General features: G+C 43.1%; 1 protein-coding gene across 5 annotated transcripts in view; it reads left to right on the forward strand.

Annotated features, from left to right (window-relative positions):
* Positions 1-22,052, forward strand: part of vps13b (vacuolar protein sorting 13 homolog B) — a 752,723-nt gene that overhangs the window by 556,173 nt on the left and 174,498 nt on the right. For all 5 annotated transcript variants that reach the window (XR_013547184.1, XM_078398050.1, XM_078398047.1 and 2 more), the window contains exons 32-33: positions 9,298-9,424; positions 12,443-12,586. Coding sequence is in view for 4 of the 5 variants with exons in the window: in XM_078398050.1 (XP_078254176.1) it covers positions 9,298-9,424; positions 12,443-12,586 (271 nt within the window). In the remaining variant the exon portion in view is untranslated. The remainder of the gene's footprint in view (positions 1-9,297; positions 9,425-12,442; positions 12,587-22,052) is intronic.

Here is a 22,052-nt window from a genome sequence, read left to right on the forward strand (position 1 = left end):
TTCGGGCAGAGTTTGAAAATGTTTGTCAATTCTACATAAATTATTCATATCTCCCCAAAGTTATTTCTCTCCCAGCCTGAAGAATGTTTCAGTGTAGAACAGGTTTGCAGGTACTATCACAGCGTATAGCACGTACTGTTGCAACATTTAAAAAAACACTTGAACAGGTCATTGGATACAAGAATGAGGGGTGATCTTATAGAGGTGTACAAAATCATGAGAGGAATAGATCGGGTAAACGCTGAGAGTCTCTTGCCCAGAGTAGGGGAATCAAGAATCAGAGGACATAGGTTTAAGGTGAGGAAGGAAAGATTTAATAGGAACCTGAGGGGTGACCTTTTCACATAATGGATGGTGGGTGTATGGAATGAGATGATGCCGGAGGAGGTAATTGAGACACGTACTATTGCAATATTTAACAAACATTTAGACAAGCACATGAATAGGACAGGTTTAGAGGAATGCAGGCAGGTGGGACTAGTGTAGATGAGGCATGTTGGTCCGTGTGGGCAAGTTGGGCCGAAGGGCCTGTTTCCACACTGCCTGATTCTATGACTCTATAAAGGTTCCAACCTGAAACATCACCTATCCACGTTCTCCAGAGATGCTGCCTGACCTGCTGAGTTACTACAGCACTTTGTGTCTTTTTTTTCTCCCAAAGTGTTCGTTTGCTTCAGAGGGTTTGAGGACCTGCTTGAACTTTGACCCCTGCCTGGGAATCAGGGTCAGTAACACACAGGAGCCACCTGTGACCTAAGCTTAATGGTTCTCCTACTCTGACCACAAATAGTAGAAGCCGATTACTTCTATTGTTTTAAATTGGAGCAGATGTGGCCTCTAAGGTTGCATTGTAAAGCAGATTTTTGTATTTTCAGCTTTACGGCACTCAGCCTTTTCCATCAAACACGACCAAACTATGGACCTGTCAGCAATTAAGTAAATGTTCATGGTGAAGATTTACATTTTGGCCTTTTTTTAGGTTAATTTTTTAGGGTTCACCGTTCAACGACTGCCATCACATTAAAGTTCGTCTGAGAACGTTATGTAGGAATAAGCTGAAAGCATTTGTAATTGTATATATTCTGGACATGTAGTTTGAAAAAACAAACCACAGGTGGTCTTCTGCGAGGGGTGGAATGATCAAACAGTGGGGTTAGAAGGTGCCTTCCTCTCATCACTCAATGTTTAGCTTTTGGAAAAGATTAGAGGATGGATTGGAATGCTATTTCAGTAATTTTGGCACAGGAAATGCATTACCAAGATAAAACCAAATGTAAATTAGTTCCATTAGAACGATAATAGTAGAAAGCCATGAGGGGTGATGGTCATGACTTGTAAATTAATACGTTAACAAGAGTGCACCACATCTAAATAAATCCTGGCCAGAGCTGAATTGGAACGGACTATTGCTGGGGTTTAAGTCCAGTTGTTAGTGTTAACGCTAGCATTTTTAGCAACTGATGAGACACATACCCAGAGTATTTTCATTCAAGTCCCTTTGTTCACATATATGTCTTCCATTCATAAGCTCTGGAGGCATATGCATGTCAACATCAGGATGTTGTATTAGGAGCTATCATGGGATACACATTTGTGAGGAAATATTCTCGAAGTGTGTTATTATTAACCCCTTTTACCCCAAAGCGGAACTGTGTGTTTATCTTTAAGTCTGTGACACGTTTGCATAAGCTAAGTGCTAGCTGACTGACTGATCAAGAAATGATCGTGATAACTGACTTTCAATTATTGTAAAGAGGTACGCATGAAATCTGTATCCTTCTAGCTGGCATTTTTAATGGAGGCATTTTCAGCCGCATTCCCCTTCTGAATAAGTAATAATGCTCTAGCATTATTGCTGGCTTTACTTGCTCTGGCAAGTAATAATGTCCTAGCAGAGCAGCACGGTGGTGCAATGGTAGAGTTGCTGCCTTACAGCGCCAGTGACCTGGGTTTGATCATAACTACGGGTGCTGTCTGTACGGAGTTTGTACCTTCTCCCTATGACCACATCGGTTTTCTCCCATGCTCCAAAGACATAGAGGTTTGTAGGTTAATTGGCTTTGTAAAAATGTAAGTTGTCCCTAGCGTGTAGGATAGTGCTAGTGTACGGGATATCACTGGTCGGCATGGAGTTGGGAACAGGGGCCTGTTTCTGCGCTGTATTGCAGTAAGTCTAAAGTCAATACCCTATATAGCTAGGTAGACACAAAATGTTGGAGTAACTCAGCGGGTCAGGCAGCATCTCTGGAGAGAAGGAATGGGTGACGTTTTGGGTCGAGACCCTTCTTCAGACTGATGTCAGGGGAGGGGGCGGGACAAAGATAGGATGTAGGACAGGAAGGCGAGTGGGAGAACTGGGAAGGGGGAGGGATAGAGGGGGAAAGCAGGGACTATCTGAAGTTAGAGAAGTCAATGTTCATACCGCTGGGGTGTAAACTACCCGAGCGAAATATGAGGTGCCGTTCCTCCAATTTGCGCTGGGCCTCACTCTGACAATGGAGGAGGCCCAGGACAGAAAGGTCAGATTGGGAATGGGAGGGGGAGTTGAAGTGCTGAGCCACCGTGAGATCAAGTTGGTTAAGACGGACTGGTTAAGGTGTTCAGCGAAATGATCGCCGAGCCTGCGCTTGATCTCGCCGATGTAGAGAAGTTGACATCTCGAACAGCGGATACAGTAGATGAGGTTGGAGGAGGTCCAGGTGACAGGTGTCCTGGTAAAGGGATAGGTGTTGCATCTCCTGCGGTTGCAGGGGAAAGTACCTGGGGAGGGGGTGGTTTGGTTAGGAAGGGACGAGTGGACCAGGGAGTTTCGGAGGGAACGGTCTCTGCGGAAAGCAGAAAGGGGTGGAGATGGGAAGATGTGGCTTCCCGTTGGAGGTGGCGGAAATGTTGGAGGATAATATGTTGTAAGCGACGACTGATGGAGTGGAAGATGAGGACAAGGGGGACTCTATCCTTGTTACGAATAGGGGGAGGAGGAGCAAGAGCAGAGCTGCGGGATATTGAGGAGACCCTGGTGAGAGCTTCATCTCTCATGGAAGAGGGGAACCCCCGTTTCCTACAGAATGAAGACATTTGTATAGAACACCTTATCCTGGGCGTAGATGGGGCGTAGACGGAGGAATTGGGAGTAGGGGAAGAATTTTTACAGGAAACAGGGTGGGAAGAAGTGTAGTCAAGATAGCTATGGGAGTCAGTAGGTTTGTAGTAGATGTTGGTCACTAGTCTGTCTCCTGTGATGGAGATGGTGAGATCCAGAAACGGTAGGGAGATGTTGGAGATGGTCCAAGTATATTTAAGAGCAGGATGGAAATTAGTGGTGAAATTGATGAAGTCAGTGAGTTCTGCATGGGTCCAGGAGGTAGCACCAATGTAGTGGAGGTAGTGTTCCGGGATAGGGCCAGTGTACGCCTGGAACAGGTATTGTTCGACGTACCCTACAAAGAGGCAGACGTAGCTATGGCCCATGCAAATGCCCATAGCTACGCCTTGGATTTGGAGGAAGTGGGAGGAGTCGAAGGGGAGGTTGTTGAGGGTAAGGATCAGCTCTGCTAGGCGGAGGAGAGTATTGGTAGATGGAAATTAGCTGGTTCTGCGATATATATGTATAGAGCTATGTAGCTGACAGCTTTTTATGAGTTATTTGCTCTTTGGGGGTGATGAATCTCTGGAATTCTCTGTCCTTGAAGAATGTGAAGGCTGGAACACTGGAGGTTTAAAAAGAAGATAGAGACATATAAAATTATAAAAGGTCTGGACAAGCTAGATGCAGGAAAAATGTTCCCAATGTTGGGAGAGTCCAGAACCAGGGACCACAGTCTTAGAATAAAGGGGAGGCCATTTAAAACTGAGGTGAGAAGGAACTTTTTCACCCAGAGAGTTATGAATTTGTGGAATTCTCTGCCACAGAGGGCAGTGGAGGCCAAAGCACTGGATGGATTTAAGAGAGAATTAGATGGAGCTCTCGGGCCTAGCGGAATCAAGGGATATGGGGAGAGGTTGGGCACAGGTTACTGATTGTGGATGATCAGCCATGATCACAATGAATGGCGGTGCTGGTTCGAAGGGCCGAATGGCCTCCTCCTGCACCTATTTTCTATGTTTCTATGTGTTTACAAAAGATTTGAGATTTTTCGTGCTATGGGGAATTAGCACACAAGAAGACTTGGGCCTGGTGCAGTTCAACCATGGAACATAGAATAATGCAGCAGAGGGACAGGCCCTTCGGCCCATAATGTCTGTGCCGAACATGATGCCAAGACTAGCTTTTATCTTCCGGCATATAATCCATACCACTCCATTTTAAGTGCCTTTCTAAAAGCCTCTTAAATTGCCAAATATTGTATTTGCCTCCACCACCACCCTGGCAGTAAATTCCAGGCACTCACCACCCTCTGCGTCAAAAAAAACGCCCCGCGCATCTCCTTTAAACTTTGCCTCTCTCACCTTAAAGCTATGCCCTCTGGAATTTAAAATTTTCATCCTGGGGAACAGTTGTGACTCTCAACCCTATCCGTGCCTCTCATATTTTTATATACTTACATACTTATATTAGGTGTCTCATAATTTTATATACTTCTCCCAGATCTAGACTTTCTGAACCGTGATCACTTGGTCTAGACTTACAAAGCCATCATCAAGCAGGGCAGAGTATTGGCATACTCCTGCTTCTACTTTCATGTATTCTTGAAGCTGTGACTACATTTCAGAAAGTACTCCATTAGGTGCGCAGTCTTTTGGATCATGCCTGAACTGCAAAAAGCCCCCTCGCCTGTGTTCACCTATTACCAGCCACGCTCTGTCATGTCCCTCTTCCAGCTTTCTGTTTACGCTCCTCTGCAATGTCTGAAGGCTGGTTCCAAACGCCGCCTATCCACGTTCTCCAGGGTTCCTGCCTGACCCGCTATTCCAGCACTTTCTGTCTTTAGTTTAGTTTAGTTTAGAGATACAGTGCGGAAACAGCCACTTCGGCACACCGAGTCCGCGCCGACCAGCGCTCACTGCATACCAATGCTATCCTACACACACTAGGGACAATTTACAATTATACCAAGCCAATTAACCTACAAACCTGTATGTCTTTCTGTGGTATAAACTTGCATCTACATTTCCTTGTGTAACAAAATAACTTTTTTTACGTTTCCCTCATCTTAACCACACCTTACCATCTTGCATGAACTTCACATGGTACTCCATAAACTCTAAACCAACCATTGAGTCAATGGACTCTGTTCGATTTTCCGCTATCTCTAATAGAGCTTTCAATCGATCAGCTTCAAGAAGGAGTGTTAGTAAGCTTCATCTGGTGGTTGTGGACCAGTTTTATTTGACTTGGCATGCAGATAGAACTTTACTCAGATCTCTTCTGAAGTTCCTCCCAAAGGGGGTCTCGGAATTCTTTGTTATACAGGACTTACAATCCCTTCCTTTTATCAAGCCCCACATGCTTCAGAAGTGCATCTTAGATTCCACTTTGCAGATGTAAAGAAAGATCTGTTTTTACATCGGCAGCTAAATTCTTATGAAATTCAAGTCAACTAATTCAAATCTTATGGGGTAAGGAGCCCTTGGAAATCCTGCCATGAATCTGGGATTAGCAAACTAAGTTGTTCAGTGCTTACTTTACTGGTACCATCTGGTGGGCTGACTGAGTGAAGCTCAACGCCACCACCAAATTTGGGTTATAAAATATTGGCTGAGTTTAAATGAATAACTAAATGTCAAATGCTGCTGCAAATAGCATGTTAAAGCACATCTATTGGCCTTTGTAAGAGAGGTCATTAATTAAAGAGGACTTTTAGATTTTTTTTCAAAAGCAGTAATCATTCACTGACACTTTACTTGATGCAAATTTTAACTTTACTGATTCTATTTAGACTTTCGAGATACAGCACGGAAACAGGCCCTTCGGTCCACCGGGTCCACGCTGACCATCAATCACCCCGTACACTAGCTCCATCCTACACACTAGGGACAACTTACAATTTTACCCAAGCCAATTAACCTACAAACCTGCACGTCTTTGGAGTGTGGGAAGAAATTGGAGCACCCGGAGAAAACCCACACGGTCACAGGGCGAACATACAAACTCCATACAGATAGCAGCCGTAGGCAGGATCAAACCCATCTCTCTGGTGCTTTAAGGCAGGAACTCTACCACTGTGCTGCCCAAAGAATTACTTACAATAATTTTCAAAAGAAAAAGCATCAAAATGAAAATTCGCCAAAAGATTATTGTTCCAAAAAATGATAGCCTGATGCAATTGCAAAAATTCACAAAAAACAGTCTTAACAGTGGTTCCGAACCAAAACGTAACCCATCCATGCTCTCCAGAGATGCTGCCTGACCTGCTGAATTACTCCAGCACTTTCTATCTTTTTTTGTAAACCAACATCTGCTATTTCTTGTATCAACATAAAACTAGAGTTGGCAATGACATCTGTTAGAAAGTCAATGAAGAATTTGTGTGTTTCTGTAACACTACTTTAATCGGAATTTACTGGACTTTATCTTGCACTAAACGTTATTCCCTCATGTGTCTGTACACTGTGGATGGCTCGATTGTAATCATGTATTGTCTTTCCGCTGACTACTTAGCACGCAACAAACGTTTTTAACTCCACCTCTGTACACATGACAGTAAACTAAATTAAACTACGATGAGGTAACCTGTTTTTACTGATGTTAATTAAGGGATAAAATGTTTTCCAGGGCACCTTGGGATGTCCCCTGTTTATCCTCAAAATAGTGCAGTGAGATTTTGAGGTAGAGCACACAAGTCCTCTGTTTAATGTCTCATTTTGAAATACATAACCTCAAATAATTTAGGAATGCCCCATAACGTCAGCCTTTGATTATGGGTTATAACTGAAAGATTCAGATTAGTCTCCAAGAAAAAGAAATTCCTTTTTATTATCGTAATAAATACTTTCATCTTGAGGAGAAACTTAACTGAGAGACACGAACAAACAAATGTATGAGTAAGAGGTTTAGTTTAGAAATTCAGCTTGGAAACAGGCCCTTCGGCCCAACGAGTCTGCACCGACCAGCGATCCCAGCACATTTGCACTATCCTACATACTAGGGACAATTTACAATTTTACCGAAGCCAATTAACCTACAAACCTGTACATCTTTGGAGTGTGGGAGGAAACCAGAGCACCCGGAGAAAATCCACACAGTCACAGGGAGAATGTACAAACTCCGTACGGACAGCACCCCGTAGTCAGGATCGAACCCGGGTCTCTGGCACTGTAGGCCGGAGATGGTCACTTGCCTTCTTAAACCGACCCTGCAATTATAAAACATAGAACAGTACAGAAGATAGACACAAAAAGCTGGAGCACCTCCTGCTTTTTATGTCCATCTTTGGTTTAAACCAGTATCTGCAGTTCCTTCTTGTATAGAACAGTCTAGTACAGGAAGTGGACCTTCAGCACACAATGTTGATGCCAAACATGATGCCAAGATAAACTAATCTCATCTGCCTGCACGTAATTCATATCCCTTAATTTTCTGCATATCCATGTGCCTATATAAAAGACTCTTAAATGCCGCCGTTTGTATATGCCTCCACCCCACCCCCCGGTGCACGTTCCAGGCAACCACCACTCTGTTAAAAAACTTCGCCCGCGCATCTCCTTTAAACTTTGCGCCTCTCACCTTAAAGCTCTGCCCTCTGGTCTTTAACAGCATTCAGCCTCAATAAACTAAACTCAAACTCAAACTCAGACCATCCCAACCTTGTCAATTTGCTATCTTAAAATATTCAGAATCTTTGCTTTCAATGTCCTGTGAGGAAAAGTGTTCCAAAGACTCAAGACCCTCTGAGAGAATAAATATTGCCTCAATTCCAAGTGAATAATGTCATATTTTTAAACCGTGGGTCCCCCCAGTTCTGGATTTCCCCCAAAAAGGAAACAGATTGCTTATCTTCTGTTGAACATCCTCTGGAATTCTCTGCCTCAGAAGGCAGTGGAGGCCAGTTTGTTGGATGCTTTCAAGAGAGAGCTGGATAGAGCTCTTAAGGATAGCGGAGTGAGGGGGTATGGGGAGAAGGCAGGAACGGGGTACTGATTGAGAGTGATCAGCCATGATCGCATTGAATGGCGGTGCTGGCTCGAAGGGCTGAATGGCCTACTCCTGCACCTATTGTCTATTGTCTATTGTCTATTGTTTCGGAATTATTCCCTGTGGCTTTTGCCATACCACATTCCTTTTCTGGATTGAGAAAATTGGACATATGTTTTCCTGAATAACCTGAAATTATTTAGTTTCACTGTCTTGAGACTGGATTTTAGTGTGAATAATTCAGAAGTCTGGGTGATTTTTGAAACGGTAAATAGGGGAAATAGACCAAGTATAAAACATCGAATAGTACAGGTGATGTTTTGGGTCGGGACCCTTCCCAACTTCATACGTTGACTATCCATGTTCTCCAGGGATGCTCCTTCACCGTCTGAGTTACTTTAGCACTTTGTGTTCCTGAACAGAGTCAAGGGAGGAGGTAAAGGGGCAGATGTGGCATCTCCTACAGTTGCAGGGGAAGGTATCTGGGGAGTTCAGGTCTCAGGCCAACAGCAACACCAAAGTGAGGACAATTCTGGGGAGAAATTAAGTGTCTTTGCGTCACTGTTTATGGGTCAAGAATACTTCCCCCTCACTCGCTCTCCTCCCCTCTCCCACCAGGCAAGAGGCACAGAAGTGTAGAAGTGTAAAAACGCACACCTCCAGATTCAGAGACAGTTTTTTCTCAGCTGTTATCAGGTAACTGAACCATTCTATCAACAACAAGAGAGCAGTTCTGAGCTACCATGTATCTCATTGGAGACTGTCTTTAATCGGATTTTACTGGACCTTATCTTGCACTAAACGTTATCCCCATTATCATGTGTCTGTACAACGTGGATAGCTCAATTGTAATCAAGTATAGTGTTTCTGCCGACTGGCTAGTGCGCAACAAAAGCCTTTCACTACCTCGGTACACGTGACAATAAACTAAACTAAACTAAGCTAGACCTACATTATTAAAATGTGAAAAATGACGGAAAGTGCTGGAGTAATTCAGCAGGTCAGGCAGCATCCTTGGAGAACAAGGAACAGGTCAGGACTCTTCTTCAGACTCAACCTGTGATATGGTTATGCAATGTCAACTATCTGGTTTAATTACTTAAAACTGAACTGGGTTGCTGTATAATTTTTCCAGTGGTGGGGATGCTGCCTTACAGCACCAGCCACAACTGCAAGCTTATGCAAAAGACTAATGACATGCTGTTATTATTTCTCTTTCTACCCAGTATTCGACGTCATCAAGAGCGAAGAGCCATTTTAACTCCAATTTTGACGGATTTCACTGTGCGGATAACAGCTGCCCCTGCCATTCTGTTCAAAAAACAACTCTCACCTGATAACGCACAGACTGAGGTTCGTAATGTAAATTTTCATTTTTTTCAGTAATAGGAGCAGAATTAGGCCATTCAGCACTTAGAAACATAGAAACATAGAAAATAGGTGCAGGAGTAGGCCATTCGGCCCTTCAAGCCTGCACCGCCATTCAATATGATCATGGCTGATCATCCAGCTCAGTAACCCGTACCTGCCTTCTCTCCATACCCCCTGATCCCTTTAGCCACAAGGGCCACATCTAACTCCCTCTTAAATATAGCCAATGAACTGGCCTCAACTACCTTCTGTGGCAGAAAATTCCACAGACTCACCACTCTCTGTGTGAAGAAATGTTTTCTCATCTCGGTCCTAAAAGACTTCCCCATTATCCTTAAGCTGTGACCCCTGGTTCTGGACTTCCCCAACATCGGGAACAATCTTCCCGCATCTAGCCTCTCCAACCCCTTAAGAATTTTATATGTTTCAATAAGAACCCCCCTCAGTCTTGGAGTCTGCTCCGCCATTCAATCATGGCTAATCTATCTTTCCTTCTCAACCTCATTCTCCTGGCTTCTCCCTATGACCTCTGACACCCTTACTAATCACGAACCTGTCAATATCCGCTCCACTGCCATCTGTGGCAATTAATTCTACGGATTCATCACCCTCTGACTAAAGATATTCCTCCTCATCTCCTTTCTAAAGGTGCGTTCTATTATTGAGTCTGTCCTCTCTGGTCCTAGACTCTCCCACTAGTGGAGACATCCTCTCCACATCCACTCTATCCGGGCCTTTCACTATTTGATATGTTTCAATGACGTTCCCCCTCATTCTTCTAAACTCCAGCAAGTACAGGCCCAGTGCCAGTCAAACGTTCAATTTGAAAAGTTACAAATTTAGGCACGATAAATGGTTTATTTGCCATCTAGGATGATCAAGATTCTCCATCTACTGAAGTTGTTTCCTCTCTGATCCCCTAAAACATTGGTGCTTTTCTAATTCTGCTCCATTGGTTATGCCTGATTTAGGTTGTTTGACCATTGGTGTCCATTTGCTCAGCTGCTTGGGCTCAAAGCTCTCCAACTCTACTCCAAAACCTCTCTCTTTCTCTTCCTGCAGCTTAAATCATTTTTATTCATTTGTCCTGAGATCCCTCTGTGTGGCATGATATCATATTTTATTTGTTAATGTTACTGTGAACTTGTTCAAAATTTTACTAATGGTACACCTGAATACAAATTGTTTTTTTTAAAGAACTAATGCTGTCGCAACGTAACAACGTAAGAAGTTGTTGTCAGTCCAGTGTTTTGTTTGTGAGGGTAGTTCCAATCATGTTCTGTTCACTTCACATAGAATCTCTTTTGCTCTTAGAAAGTGGAAACGACCAAAAGGAATGATGAAAATCTGATATTGCTTCCTTAAAAAAGAAGTCAGATTGAGAGGGTCAGGGATGTGAGGGGAACAGTTAAATATTTTCACATAGAGGTGGGGCAATTTTTGTTGGATAAGATTATTACGAATTCCAGAACTATATGGTGGGTACATGAAGACACAAGAAACTGCAGATGTTCATAAGTGATAGGAGCAAAGTTAGGCCATTCAGCCCATCAAGTCTACTCCGCCATTCAATCATGGCTGATCTATCTCTCCCTGCTATCCCTGTTCTCCTGTCTTCTCCCCATAACCTCTGACACCCACACTAATCAAGAATCTATCTTAAATATATCCACTGACTGGCCTCCACAGCCATCTGTGGCAAAGAATTCTTTGCCACCCTCTGACGAAAGAAATTACTCCTCATCTCCTTCCTAAAATAACATCCTTTAATTCTGAGGCTATGACCTCTCGTCCTAGACTCTCCCACCAGTGGAAACATCCTCTCCACATCCACTCTATCCAAGCCTTTCACTATTCTGTAAGTTTCAATGAGGCCCCCCCCCCTCATTCTTCTAAACTCTAGTGAATACAGGCCCAGTGCCAACAAATGCTCATCATATGTTAACTGGGATCATTCCTGGGATCATTCTTGTAAACCTCCTCTGGACCAGAGCCAGCACATCCTTCCGCAGATATGGTGCCCAAAATTGTTGGAATCTTGAGCATAAAAATAGAGTGTACAGAAGAACTCAGCAGATGAATGAGCTCCCTTGCTATGTAATTATAGACCTGGGGTCTGATAAAACTTTCTATGAATTAGTAGCTTTCTGACTGATGTTACTTGGGATTTGTTACTTCATAGTATCGGTGTCACATGTGCACGTGACTTTAATTTTGGGTATTCCTGTCTTGAAATTGTCATATGACTCCATTGTACAGAAAGCCAGGTTGTAATTAAGGGCTGTAATTAAAGGCTGTGGGGTGATCTTATAGAGATGTTAAAGATTATGAGGGGAATAGATAGGGTGAATGCACAGTCTTTATTCAGAGTAAAGGAATCAACAACCAGAGGACATAGGCTGAAAGTGAGAGGGGAAAGATTTAATAGGAGCCAAAGGAACAGTTTATTTTCACACAGAGGGTGGTGGGTTCGTGGAACAAGCTGCTGGAGGAGGTAGTTGAGGCAGGTACTATAACGACATAAAAAAGGATGGCATAGCGTGCAGTGGTAGAGTTGCTGCCTCTCAGCGCCACAGACTCGGGTTTGATCCTGATTACAGGCGCTGTCTGTACAGAGTTTGTGCATTTTACCCCGTGACCATGTGGGCTTTCACCGGGTGCAAGATGTTAGGTTAATTGGCTTCCGTATATTGTCCCTCGCGTGTAGGATAGAACTGGTGGATGGGGCGATTGTTTGTCGGTGCGGTCTCGGTGGGCCGAAGTGCCTGTTTCCACGCTGTATCTCTAAACTAAACTAAATTTGAACAGGTTTAGATTAGGTCCAGGATAGGGAAGGTTTAGAGGGATGTGGGCCAAACGCGGGCAGATGGGACCAGTGTAGATGGGATCAGTATCTTTGTCGGCATGACCAAGTTAGGCCGAAGGGCCTGTTTCTCGGTGGGCCGAAGGTCTGTATTACTCTCTGAGTCTATGTCTAATTTATGTCTAATTCCATTGCAGGAGATAATAGTGTGCGGCCATTCACTGGAAGTCAACGTCACCACAAGTCTGGACTTCTTCCTCAGCGTAGCTCAAGTACAACTCCTACAGCAACTAGTACAAGCCAATATGCTTGGAGTGGAAGTGTCAGACCAACCATCGGAGGTAATCTCAGACCTGATTTGAATTTCCTTTCACATTTTTGTTCCAATTTTTTAACTTACAATTTCCCGGAAGGGAAAGATAAAATAAATGCAAAGATAAAGACAAAATAATGACATTAAAAATAGGTTTGGGTTGTGGTTTATTATTGTTACGTGTACCGAGGTAAAGTGAAAAGCTTTTATTTACGTGCTATTCAATCAAAGCAGATAATACATGACATGAATACAATCAAGCCAAACACAAGTTCAAAAGGTAGAGCGAAGAGAAAAATACCAGAGTGCAGAATAGTTTCTCAGCACCGTAGCGTAACAGTTCCAAAGAAAAAGTTTTAATATTTAAGTTTAGATTTATTTTTGTCACAATGAAAAGCTCATGGTGGATGTTGTAATGCATCAGTTAGACAATGTCTAATGTCCACAATGGGTTAGAGGTGAATCGGGCAGCACCCTAGCTTATGGTAGGACTGTTCAGAAGTCTGTAACAGAGGGAGGAAGATGTTCCTGGGTCTGGTAGTGCATGTTATCAAGCTTCTGTATCTACTGCCCGATCGGAGCAGAATGACTGGAGAGGGATTATGTTGGCGGCTTTTCCGAGACCGTAAAGTGTAGATGGAGTCAATGGTGAGAAGTCTGGCCTGTGTAATGTACTGGGCTACATTCACAACCCTCTGCAATTTCTTGCAATCTTGGACTGAGCTGCTCGCAAAGCAAGCTGTGATGCCACCCGACAGTATGCTTTCTATGGTGCATCTGTAGAAGTTTGTAAGTCATTGGAGACATGTCGAATTTCCTCAATCTCCTATGGAAGTTGGTGTGCCTTCTTGGTTGTCGCTTCAATGTATTTGGTCCACAACAGATCGTTGGTAATATTAACACTGTCCGCAATGAGTTGGTTTGCAGAATTGGGACTGTATTCTAGCTTTTGGAAGGACCGTTCACAAATCTGATAATAGAGGTAAAAAAGCTGTCCCATAACATAATATAAACTGTGCAAGGGGTTAACAGAGTTGCATAAAGAACAATCCCAAGCCATTGTAGTCTGAAGAAGGGTCTTGAGCCGAAACATCACCTATTCCTTTTTTCCAGAGATGCTGCCTGACCCGCTGAGTTACTCCAGCATTTTGAGTCTATCTTCGGTGTAAACTAGCATCTGCAGTTCCTTCATACCCATTGTGGTCCATGAGTTAGGTTGAATTTATAATGTAGAAACAGACCTTTCAGCCCATCTGCTCAGTGTTGCTGTTTATGTTTCAAGTTACACCAAGAATCATGAAAGAACTTCATCCACAATGATATTTGTCTGTGGCCAGAAGGTCTCGAGTCACATGAAGTGTGTCGAAAGGAACTGCAGGTGCTAGTTTATACCAAAGATAGAAACAAAGTGCTGGAGTGGCTCAGTGGATCAGGCAGCATCTCTGGAGTGAAAGGATGGATGACCTTTTGGGTCGGGACCCTTATTCAGACTGACGCGACCCGAAACATCATCCATCCTTTTTCTCCAGAGATGCTGCCTGATCCGCAGAGTTACTTCTGCGCTTTGTGTCAATCTTCAAGTCACATGAAAAGTGGTTGCCAGCATTGCAAAAGCCAACACATTAAACAGGCAACAAGGGAGATCCCTATTGAGTGTTCTAATAGAAATGTGATCACATTAGGGACAGCTGATGTATGGCAGCTCAGAGGTAAACAATGGTCTCTTAAACTATAGCTGACATTAAAAAAAAGAAGAATAACACAGATTATACCTTGCAGAATATCACGTTACCATCTCATGCTATGTGTATGGTTTTCTTTTGGAAGCCAGAAAACAACTGGGGATTTAAACGGACAATTCACACCAATATGGTCCACGGATTATGATGTTGAACTTTAATTGAAAAGGAGAAGTATTTAGAAGGAAAGAACCATGAAAACTTCTCCTTTTGTCAATCAGCAATATATTTTTGTCACATTTCAGTGTCCATTTAAATATTATTGTTTCAGTGCATGTTTTCTTACTTTGAACTACTTATCATTTGCAACAAATAGTTCTTTAAAGTTTGTCATTAGTTTCAGAAATGTAACAAATTAATTTTCTGTCATAAATAACTTTTAGAATCATAGAGCATGGAAGCAGGCCCTTTGGCCCAATGCCCACACCAACCAACATGTCCCATCTCCACTAGTCCCACCTGCCTGCATTTGGCCAATATTGCTCTAAACCGGTCCTATCCATGTACCTGTTTTAATGTGTCTTAAATGTTGTGATAGTACCTACTTCAACCATCTCCTCCGACAGCTTGTTCCATACACCCACCACCCTCTGTGTGAAATAGTTACCCTTCAGATTTCTATTAAATCTTCCTTCCCTCACCTTCAACCTGTGTCCCCTGCTTCTCAATTCCCCTACTCTGGGCAAGAGACTCTGCGTGTTTACCCGATCTATTCCGCTCATGTCCTTTGGAGTTAAAATAAATCACTCTGACTAAGTGAACTGTTTTGCCTAATGAAATAGAAACTTGGGTGCTCTAAACACCCACTTTGAAGAAGAATGGGAAAGTCTATCACCAAGATATATTCCTCTGTCAGCACTTTAAAAATCAGATCATCTGCCCAGTATTTTTTTGCTGTTATTGGAAGCTTGCTGTATGGAGAATAGCTGCTGAATTCTTGCACTCTGACATTGTTTCATTGGATGTAGAGGGTTTTGAGGCATTGCAGTCATGAAAGATACTCTTGTACCCAGCTCTCTAGACATTGTTCCAACCATCTGCCTGACAAAAACTCCCCCATGTGTTGTGTCGACCTATTACCTGCAACGTTCTGTCCTGCCTCTCCCCCTTTCTAGCCTTTTGTTCCCCCCCCCCCCCCCCCAGTACAATCAGTCTGAAGAAGGGTCTCGACCCAAAATGTCACCTATCCATGTTCTCCAAAGATGTTACCTGACCCACTGAGTTACTCCAGCTCATTGTGTCCTTTCGTGGATTAAACAGCATCTGCAGTTCTTTGGTTCTACTCTCTGCCATGCTTATCTGGTCGAACCTAGATGTGACTTCAGGCACACCAATGTGTTTAATTCTATCTGTACCTTGAAAGGCCCCAGTAATTTGTTTAATTTAAGGGCAATTTAGAACGGATAATAGTAGCTAGCCTTGTCAGCAGTGTCCAGGAATTTGATTTTTACACTTGGGTTCTTGTTTCAGTTCATAATTCCTGAGGCTGCTGTTGGAGAGGGTCCAGAGGAGGCTTACGAGAATGATCCCAGGGATGATTGGGTTAACTTATGATGAGCTTTTGACTGTACATGTGCTGTACAGTGTACAGCTGTACGCGCTGGAGATTAGAAGCATGAGACTGACGGAATAGTGAAAGGCCTGGATAGAGTGGATGTGGAGTGGTTGTTTCCACTAGGGGGAGAGTCTCGGACCAGAGGCCATCGCCTCAGAATGAAAGGACGTACCTTTAGAAAGGAGATGAGGAGGAATTTATTTAGTTAGAGGGCACTAAATCTGTGAACTTCATTGCTAAAGAAGGCTGTGGCCAAGTCAATGGAGATGTTTAAGGTGGAGATTCATAGGTTCTTGATTTGTAAGGGTGTTAAGGGTTATGGGGAGAAGGCAGGAGAATGGGTTTGAGAGGGAAATAGAGATCAGCCGCGATTGAACGGCGGAGTAGACTTGATGGATGAATGGCCTAATTCTGCTCCTGAAACTTCTGAACAATGTCCTTGCCTGACACGGTCTGGGCTGTCTGGTTGGCGTCAGGTTCCAAATCAACTATATCAGAACTACAGGGGGAAGAAATACAGCAATGAACTGCTGAAAGATTGATTGTTCCTTGTTCCAAAACAGACATTTGAGAAACATGGGAATGGATGTATGTAATTCTGACTGATTAATTTCAGAATTTAGTATTGTTACAGTTCAGTAAATGTTATGAATAGCATATCTCAAAGATAAATCTTTTGTTTCACCAGGTCTAGATTGATTCAGAAATTAGATATTCAAAATATTTCTGTAGTTTCAGGAACATGTGAGAAGTAGCTTATTTCTCTTAGGAGATTCTATTGGGAATTTTAGTTCCACCAACATGCAAATTATGATTAATTGAGAGTCATACAGCGTGGAAACAGGCCCTTCGGTCCAACTTGCCTACACCGACCATCATGTCCCAACTACACTCGTCCCACCTGCCTGCGTTTGGCCCATATCCCCATAAACCTGTCCTTTTCATGTACCTGTCTAAATGTTTCTTAAATGGTGCGATAGTATCTGCCTTAACTACCTCCTGAAGTTTGTTCCATACACCCATCGCTCGTTGTGTACAAAAGTTACCTCTCAGGTTTGTATTAAATCTTTTCCCCCTCACTTTAAACCCATGTCCTCTGGTTCTCGATCCCCCCACTCTGGGCAAGAGACTCTGTGTTTACCTTACCTATTTCTCTCATGATTTTGTACACCTCTATGAGATCACCCCACATCTTCCTGCACTCCAATGATGATGATGATGCTTTATTGTCACATGTGCCTACAGTGATATTCTTTGCTTTTAAATGCAAAGTCCGCAAAGGAGTCACCACAAAGGCACCTCATTGTATTTATTGTGTTACAAAACGTATTCCTTAAGTATTGTTGGTCTCTTCGTCCCCGTTCCCTCCCCCCAATCCACTGGTTCCCCTTTTGTTCATGGCAGCCTCCCCTTTGTTCTCGGCAGCCCCCCCATGACGGGTCCCTTTGCCCCAGCTTGCTCAACCTCTCCCTATAGCTCAATCCCTCATGGCAACATTCCCATAAAATTCCTGGGCCAAAGGACCTGTTTCTATTCTGTATCTTTCAATCAATCACTCATGTAACCTACTTATCATAAGCTTTACTCAGTGCCGTTTATCCTTTAAAGTTCACAAGCATGAAAAAGATGGTAAAGCATATTGCTCTTGTGGTAATAGCCTTTCTGCCATCCATTTGTTTATAAAAGTACTTTTACTTAATAGCATTTTTTTAACATCAAAGTCAAGTGATATTCTTATCGAAAATAGACTTATCTTTGCATTATCATTCCTGAAACAGTTTAGTTTAGTTTAATTTTGGGATACAGCGTGGAAACAGACCCTTCGGCCCACTGAGTCCATGTCGACCATTGATCATCTGTACACTAGTTCCATGTTATCCCAGTTTTGCATCTTACACGCTAGGGACAATTTAAAGATGCCAATTAGCCTACAAACCCGCACATCTTTGGAAAGTGGGAAGAAATTAGAGCACCCACGTGGTCACAGTGAGAATGTACAAACTCCGTACCGACAGCACCTGATGTCAGGATCAAACTGCTAGTGTTAAGGCTGTAGCTTGTATTTATCGTTAAAGGTGTCGAGACAGCTGCTGGCGTTCATTATTCTGCAGAGGTTTAGCTCTGCAACTGCTATCTTGAAGTACATTAAATTTGACATTTCTGCTTTTAAAGACAATGGTCATAAAATTCCCTCATCTGCAGACACTCTATCCTCTTCCCGTTTGTGTAATTCTCTGTGTATTGGCGCTCTCTAGAGGGGTCACATCGCCATTTGCTTGATCTGCAGGGATCTTTCCGAAACTCTGGGATAATATCAAACACTTTTTGTTTCCGCTAAAATTTGTTAAAGATCATGCAGTATCATATCATATCATCATCATATATATACAGCCGGAAACAGGCCTTTTCGGCCCACCAAGTCCGTGCCGCCCAGCGATCCCCGTACATTAACACTATCCTACACCCACTAGGGACAATTTTTACATTTACCCAGCCAATTAACCTACATACCAGTCATTTTATATTTTTTTATGTTGTAAGAAATCAATTCCTTAGCAAAGGTTTTACACAAAGCAGCAGCCAGTGACATTTGGTTAAGTGAATCCAATATTTAGTTTGTATAAAATTTGACGACTTTAAAATATTCTGTTCCAACTATATTTGCATTCAATGTAGTTTGCTCCTTATTTTATACTTAGGCAGAACTAGTTGGGAGTAAGAGGTGAGTGTGTAGCCCCCAATTTATTAATTCAGTTTGTCAAATTATTTTATCCCTTTGAATTAGGTTTAGGTTTCTTATTATGACTTATACCAAAGTACGGTGAAAAGCTTTTTTTTGCAAGCGATCCAAACAAATCAGATATCCAATACATAAATACAATCAAGTCAAACTCAAGTATAATAGATAGAGCAAAGAGGAAGATACAGAGTGCAGGCTACAGTTATCAGCATTGTAATGCATAATCTCCACAGTTAAAGTCCCATGGGGGAGAGATGGACATTATAGACATTAGCCTCCTATGGAAATACCGTTCAAAGGCCTGATAACAGAGGGGAAGTTGTTTCTGAGTCTGGTGGTGCATGCTTTCGAGCTTCTTTGCCTTTTGCTGGGCGGGAGTGGGGAGGAGAAGGAATGATCGGGGTGGGACGTCTTTGATTATGTTGGCTGCTTTTCTGAGGTCGCATTAAGTGGAGATGGAATCAGAGTTTAGTTTAGAGATACAGCGTTGTTTTGTTAGCTCGCCAAAAAGAAACACGAGATTCAAATGCGATCAGTCCCAATAACTAAGTTTAGTCCCCTAATAATCTTCTGTTTTACCAAAACGATTGGTTAGCTTAGTTTTCAGATACAGTGTGGAAACAGGCCCTTCGGCCGAACGAGTCCACGCCAACCAACGATCGATCACCCATACACTAGTTCTATCCTGCACCTGAGGGACAATTTACAGAACCCATTTAACCTACCAACCCCACATCTTTGAAATGTGGGAGGAAACCAGAGCACCCAGAGAAAACCTATACGGTCACAGGGGTTTAGTTTATGAGTTTAGTTTATTATCATGTGCGCCGAAGTACAGGGAAAAGCTTTTGTCGCGTGCTAAAGTGTAAAGTGTCGCGGTCAGTGTAAAGACAATACAGGATTACAGTCGAGCCGTCCACAGTGGACTGATACATGATAAAGGGAATTAACGTGGAGAATGTACTGTACAAACGTACAGGCAACACCTGAGTTTAGATTTGAACCCGGGTCTCTGGTGCTGTAAGACAGCAGCTCTACCGCTGTGCCACTATGCCACAGTCAATGGTGGAACGCCTGGTCTGTGTGATGGCATAAGCTATCCACTGGGCACAGCGATTTTTTTAAATTTCGGACGTATTCACTGAAGCAGAGAAAAGCAGCAGCTTGCTACTAAAGTTTAAAGTGTGCCAAGCAAGCAATTAAGTCAATGCTGTTGATTCTCTTTTCTACTTTCATCTCTGTGGTACAAGTTCTAATGCAGCTGGACTGTTGGAGATAAAAGCTTTGCTTCCGCAGGCTACAAAGGATCCATGTGATGATAACATTGGCAGTTCCAAATCCAGACTCCATGGGTGCAAGAATGCTGTGTGGAATTGTCCATAATTTCGTTGTTCTTACTCAAAAAAAGCCACAAGAATTGCTGGTATGAAAATAAAATTGCATCGCAGTGGAGAATTTTGATTATTTTCCCCAGAGGGTGGAGATAGATTGTGCTTGTGACAGTACAAAGCATTCCTTGTTCTGAGCTTGGGTTCCATTCAGTACCCAAAATTGAGTTTCTGCTGCCGTTTGGTACAGAGGTAAACTAGCATCACCCCTCTCGAAAAAAACAGATCTCCACTGAACAGTAGCTTACAACCTAATGGTATGAACATTGAATTCTCCAATCTTAGTGAAGTAACCCATGCTCCACATTCCACTCCCCTTCCCCCTACTTTACTTTAGAAACATAGAAACATAGAAATATAGAAAATAGGTGCAGGAGGAGGCTATTCGGCCCTTCGAGCCAGCACCGCCATTCATTGTGATCATGGTTGATCGTCCACAATCAATAACCTGTGCCTGCCTTCTCCCCATATCCCTTGATTCAACTAGCCCCTAGAGCTCTATCTAACTGTCAAATCCATCCAGTGAATTGGCCTCCACTGCCCTCTGTTGCAGAGAATTCCACAAATTCACAACTCTCTGGGTGAAAACGTTGCTTCTCACCTCAGTTTTAAATAGCCTCCCCTTTATTCTAAGACTGTGGCCCCTGGTTCTGGACTCGCCCAACATTGGGAACATTTTTCCTGCATTTAGCTTGTCCAGTCCTTTTGTAATTTTATATGTTTCTATAAGATCCCTTCTCATCCTTCTAAACTCCATTGAATACAAGCCTAGTCTTTTCAATCTTTCCTCATATGACAGTCCCGCCATCCCAGGGATCAATCTCGTGAACCTACGCTGCACTGCCTCAATTACAAGGATTTCCTTCCTCAAATTAGGAGACCAAAAGTGTACACAATACTCCAGATGTGGTCTTACCAGGGTCCTATACAACTGCAGAAGTTTAGTTTAGAGATACAGCATGGAAACAGGCCCAACGCCCACGCTGATCAAGATGCCACACCTACACTAGTTCCACCTGCCTGCGTTTGGCCCATATCCTTTTAAACCTATCCTGTCCATATACCTGTCCAAATGGCTTTTAACTGTTGCGATAGTACCTGCCTCAACTACCTCCTCTGGCAGCTCGTTCCATACACCCACCACCCTATGTGTGAAAATGCAGCCCCTCAGGTTCCTATTAAATCTTTCCCCCCTCACCTTACTCCAGCACTGTGTGACTTTCTTTTCTCCTTACCTATCGTTTTTCTCATAATTGAAAAGTAAAACTAATAGAATAGTTGCCGATGGAAGTAATGTGACAGAGGTCAGCCGTGGCGATCATGGCCAACAACATATTCCTGTCATCTAAATGAATGACCATGGATTCATCGCAACTGATAATGGGCTCCAGATTCCCTGCTTTGTTCTTTTCAGGTTGATTTTTCTGTTTATCATTTTGATCACAAAGAAAGGGTGTTTCCTTTTTTCAGTTTTGTAGCTCCCAGTGTACCGTACCTGTTTGGGAAAATAATCTTCTGTCATGCTTGGAGGGTGGGATCGGTGTGTTTGTCTTTTCCAATTTACGTTCGAACCGGTCAGATTTTGAAACAGAAAACCACATTTTAACTGATCCTTCAGAGATATCTCAAAAACCATCTTAATAACAGTCAATTACTTTCGCAAACTTCATCCAACTTTAAGTTCATAAAGAGTGCCGTAAGCCCTCGCAATAATGGGCCATGGTGAGGGGGATGGTGTCCATTATTGCCGATTGTCTGCTGGTGATCAAGTGAGAGGTGATGGATGGACCCAAAGGCCGGGAGTGAAGAAATGCAGCATTGGTGAGGGGGCGGGGGGTTTAAAATAAGCAGGAATTCACAGGCCGGGGAGCCGCAGGAGAACATCAATAGCAAGCGAGAATTTGTACTGGCAGGAGGTTCTGGACCTCCTTTCCCTTCTATACCAACGTTGACCCGAGTCTGGCCTAGATGCACGGCTGAAGGCACAATATGAAGTTGGCCAGAGTCAGTGTCTTTGGACCTGTCAGTCATGTAATTTCTGGTTATATGCTATTCAGAAGGTCAAAGGGGAG

The sequence above is a fragment of the Rhinoraja longicauda genome, chromosome 4 (assembly GCF_053455715.1).
Source record: "Rhinoraja longicauda isolate Sanriku21f chromosome 4, sRhiLon1.1, whole genome shotgun sequence".
NCBI lineage: Eukaryota > Metazoa > Chordata > Chondrichthyes > Rajiformes > Arhynchobatidae > Rhinoraja > Rhinoraja longicauda.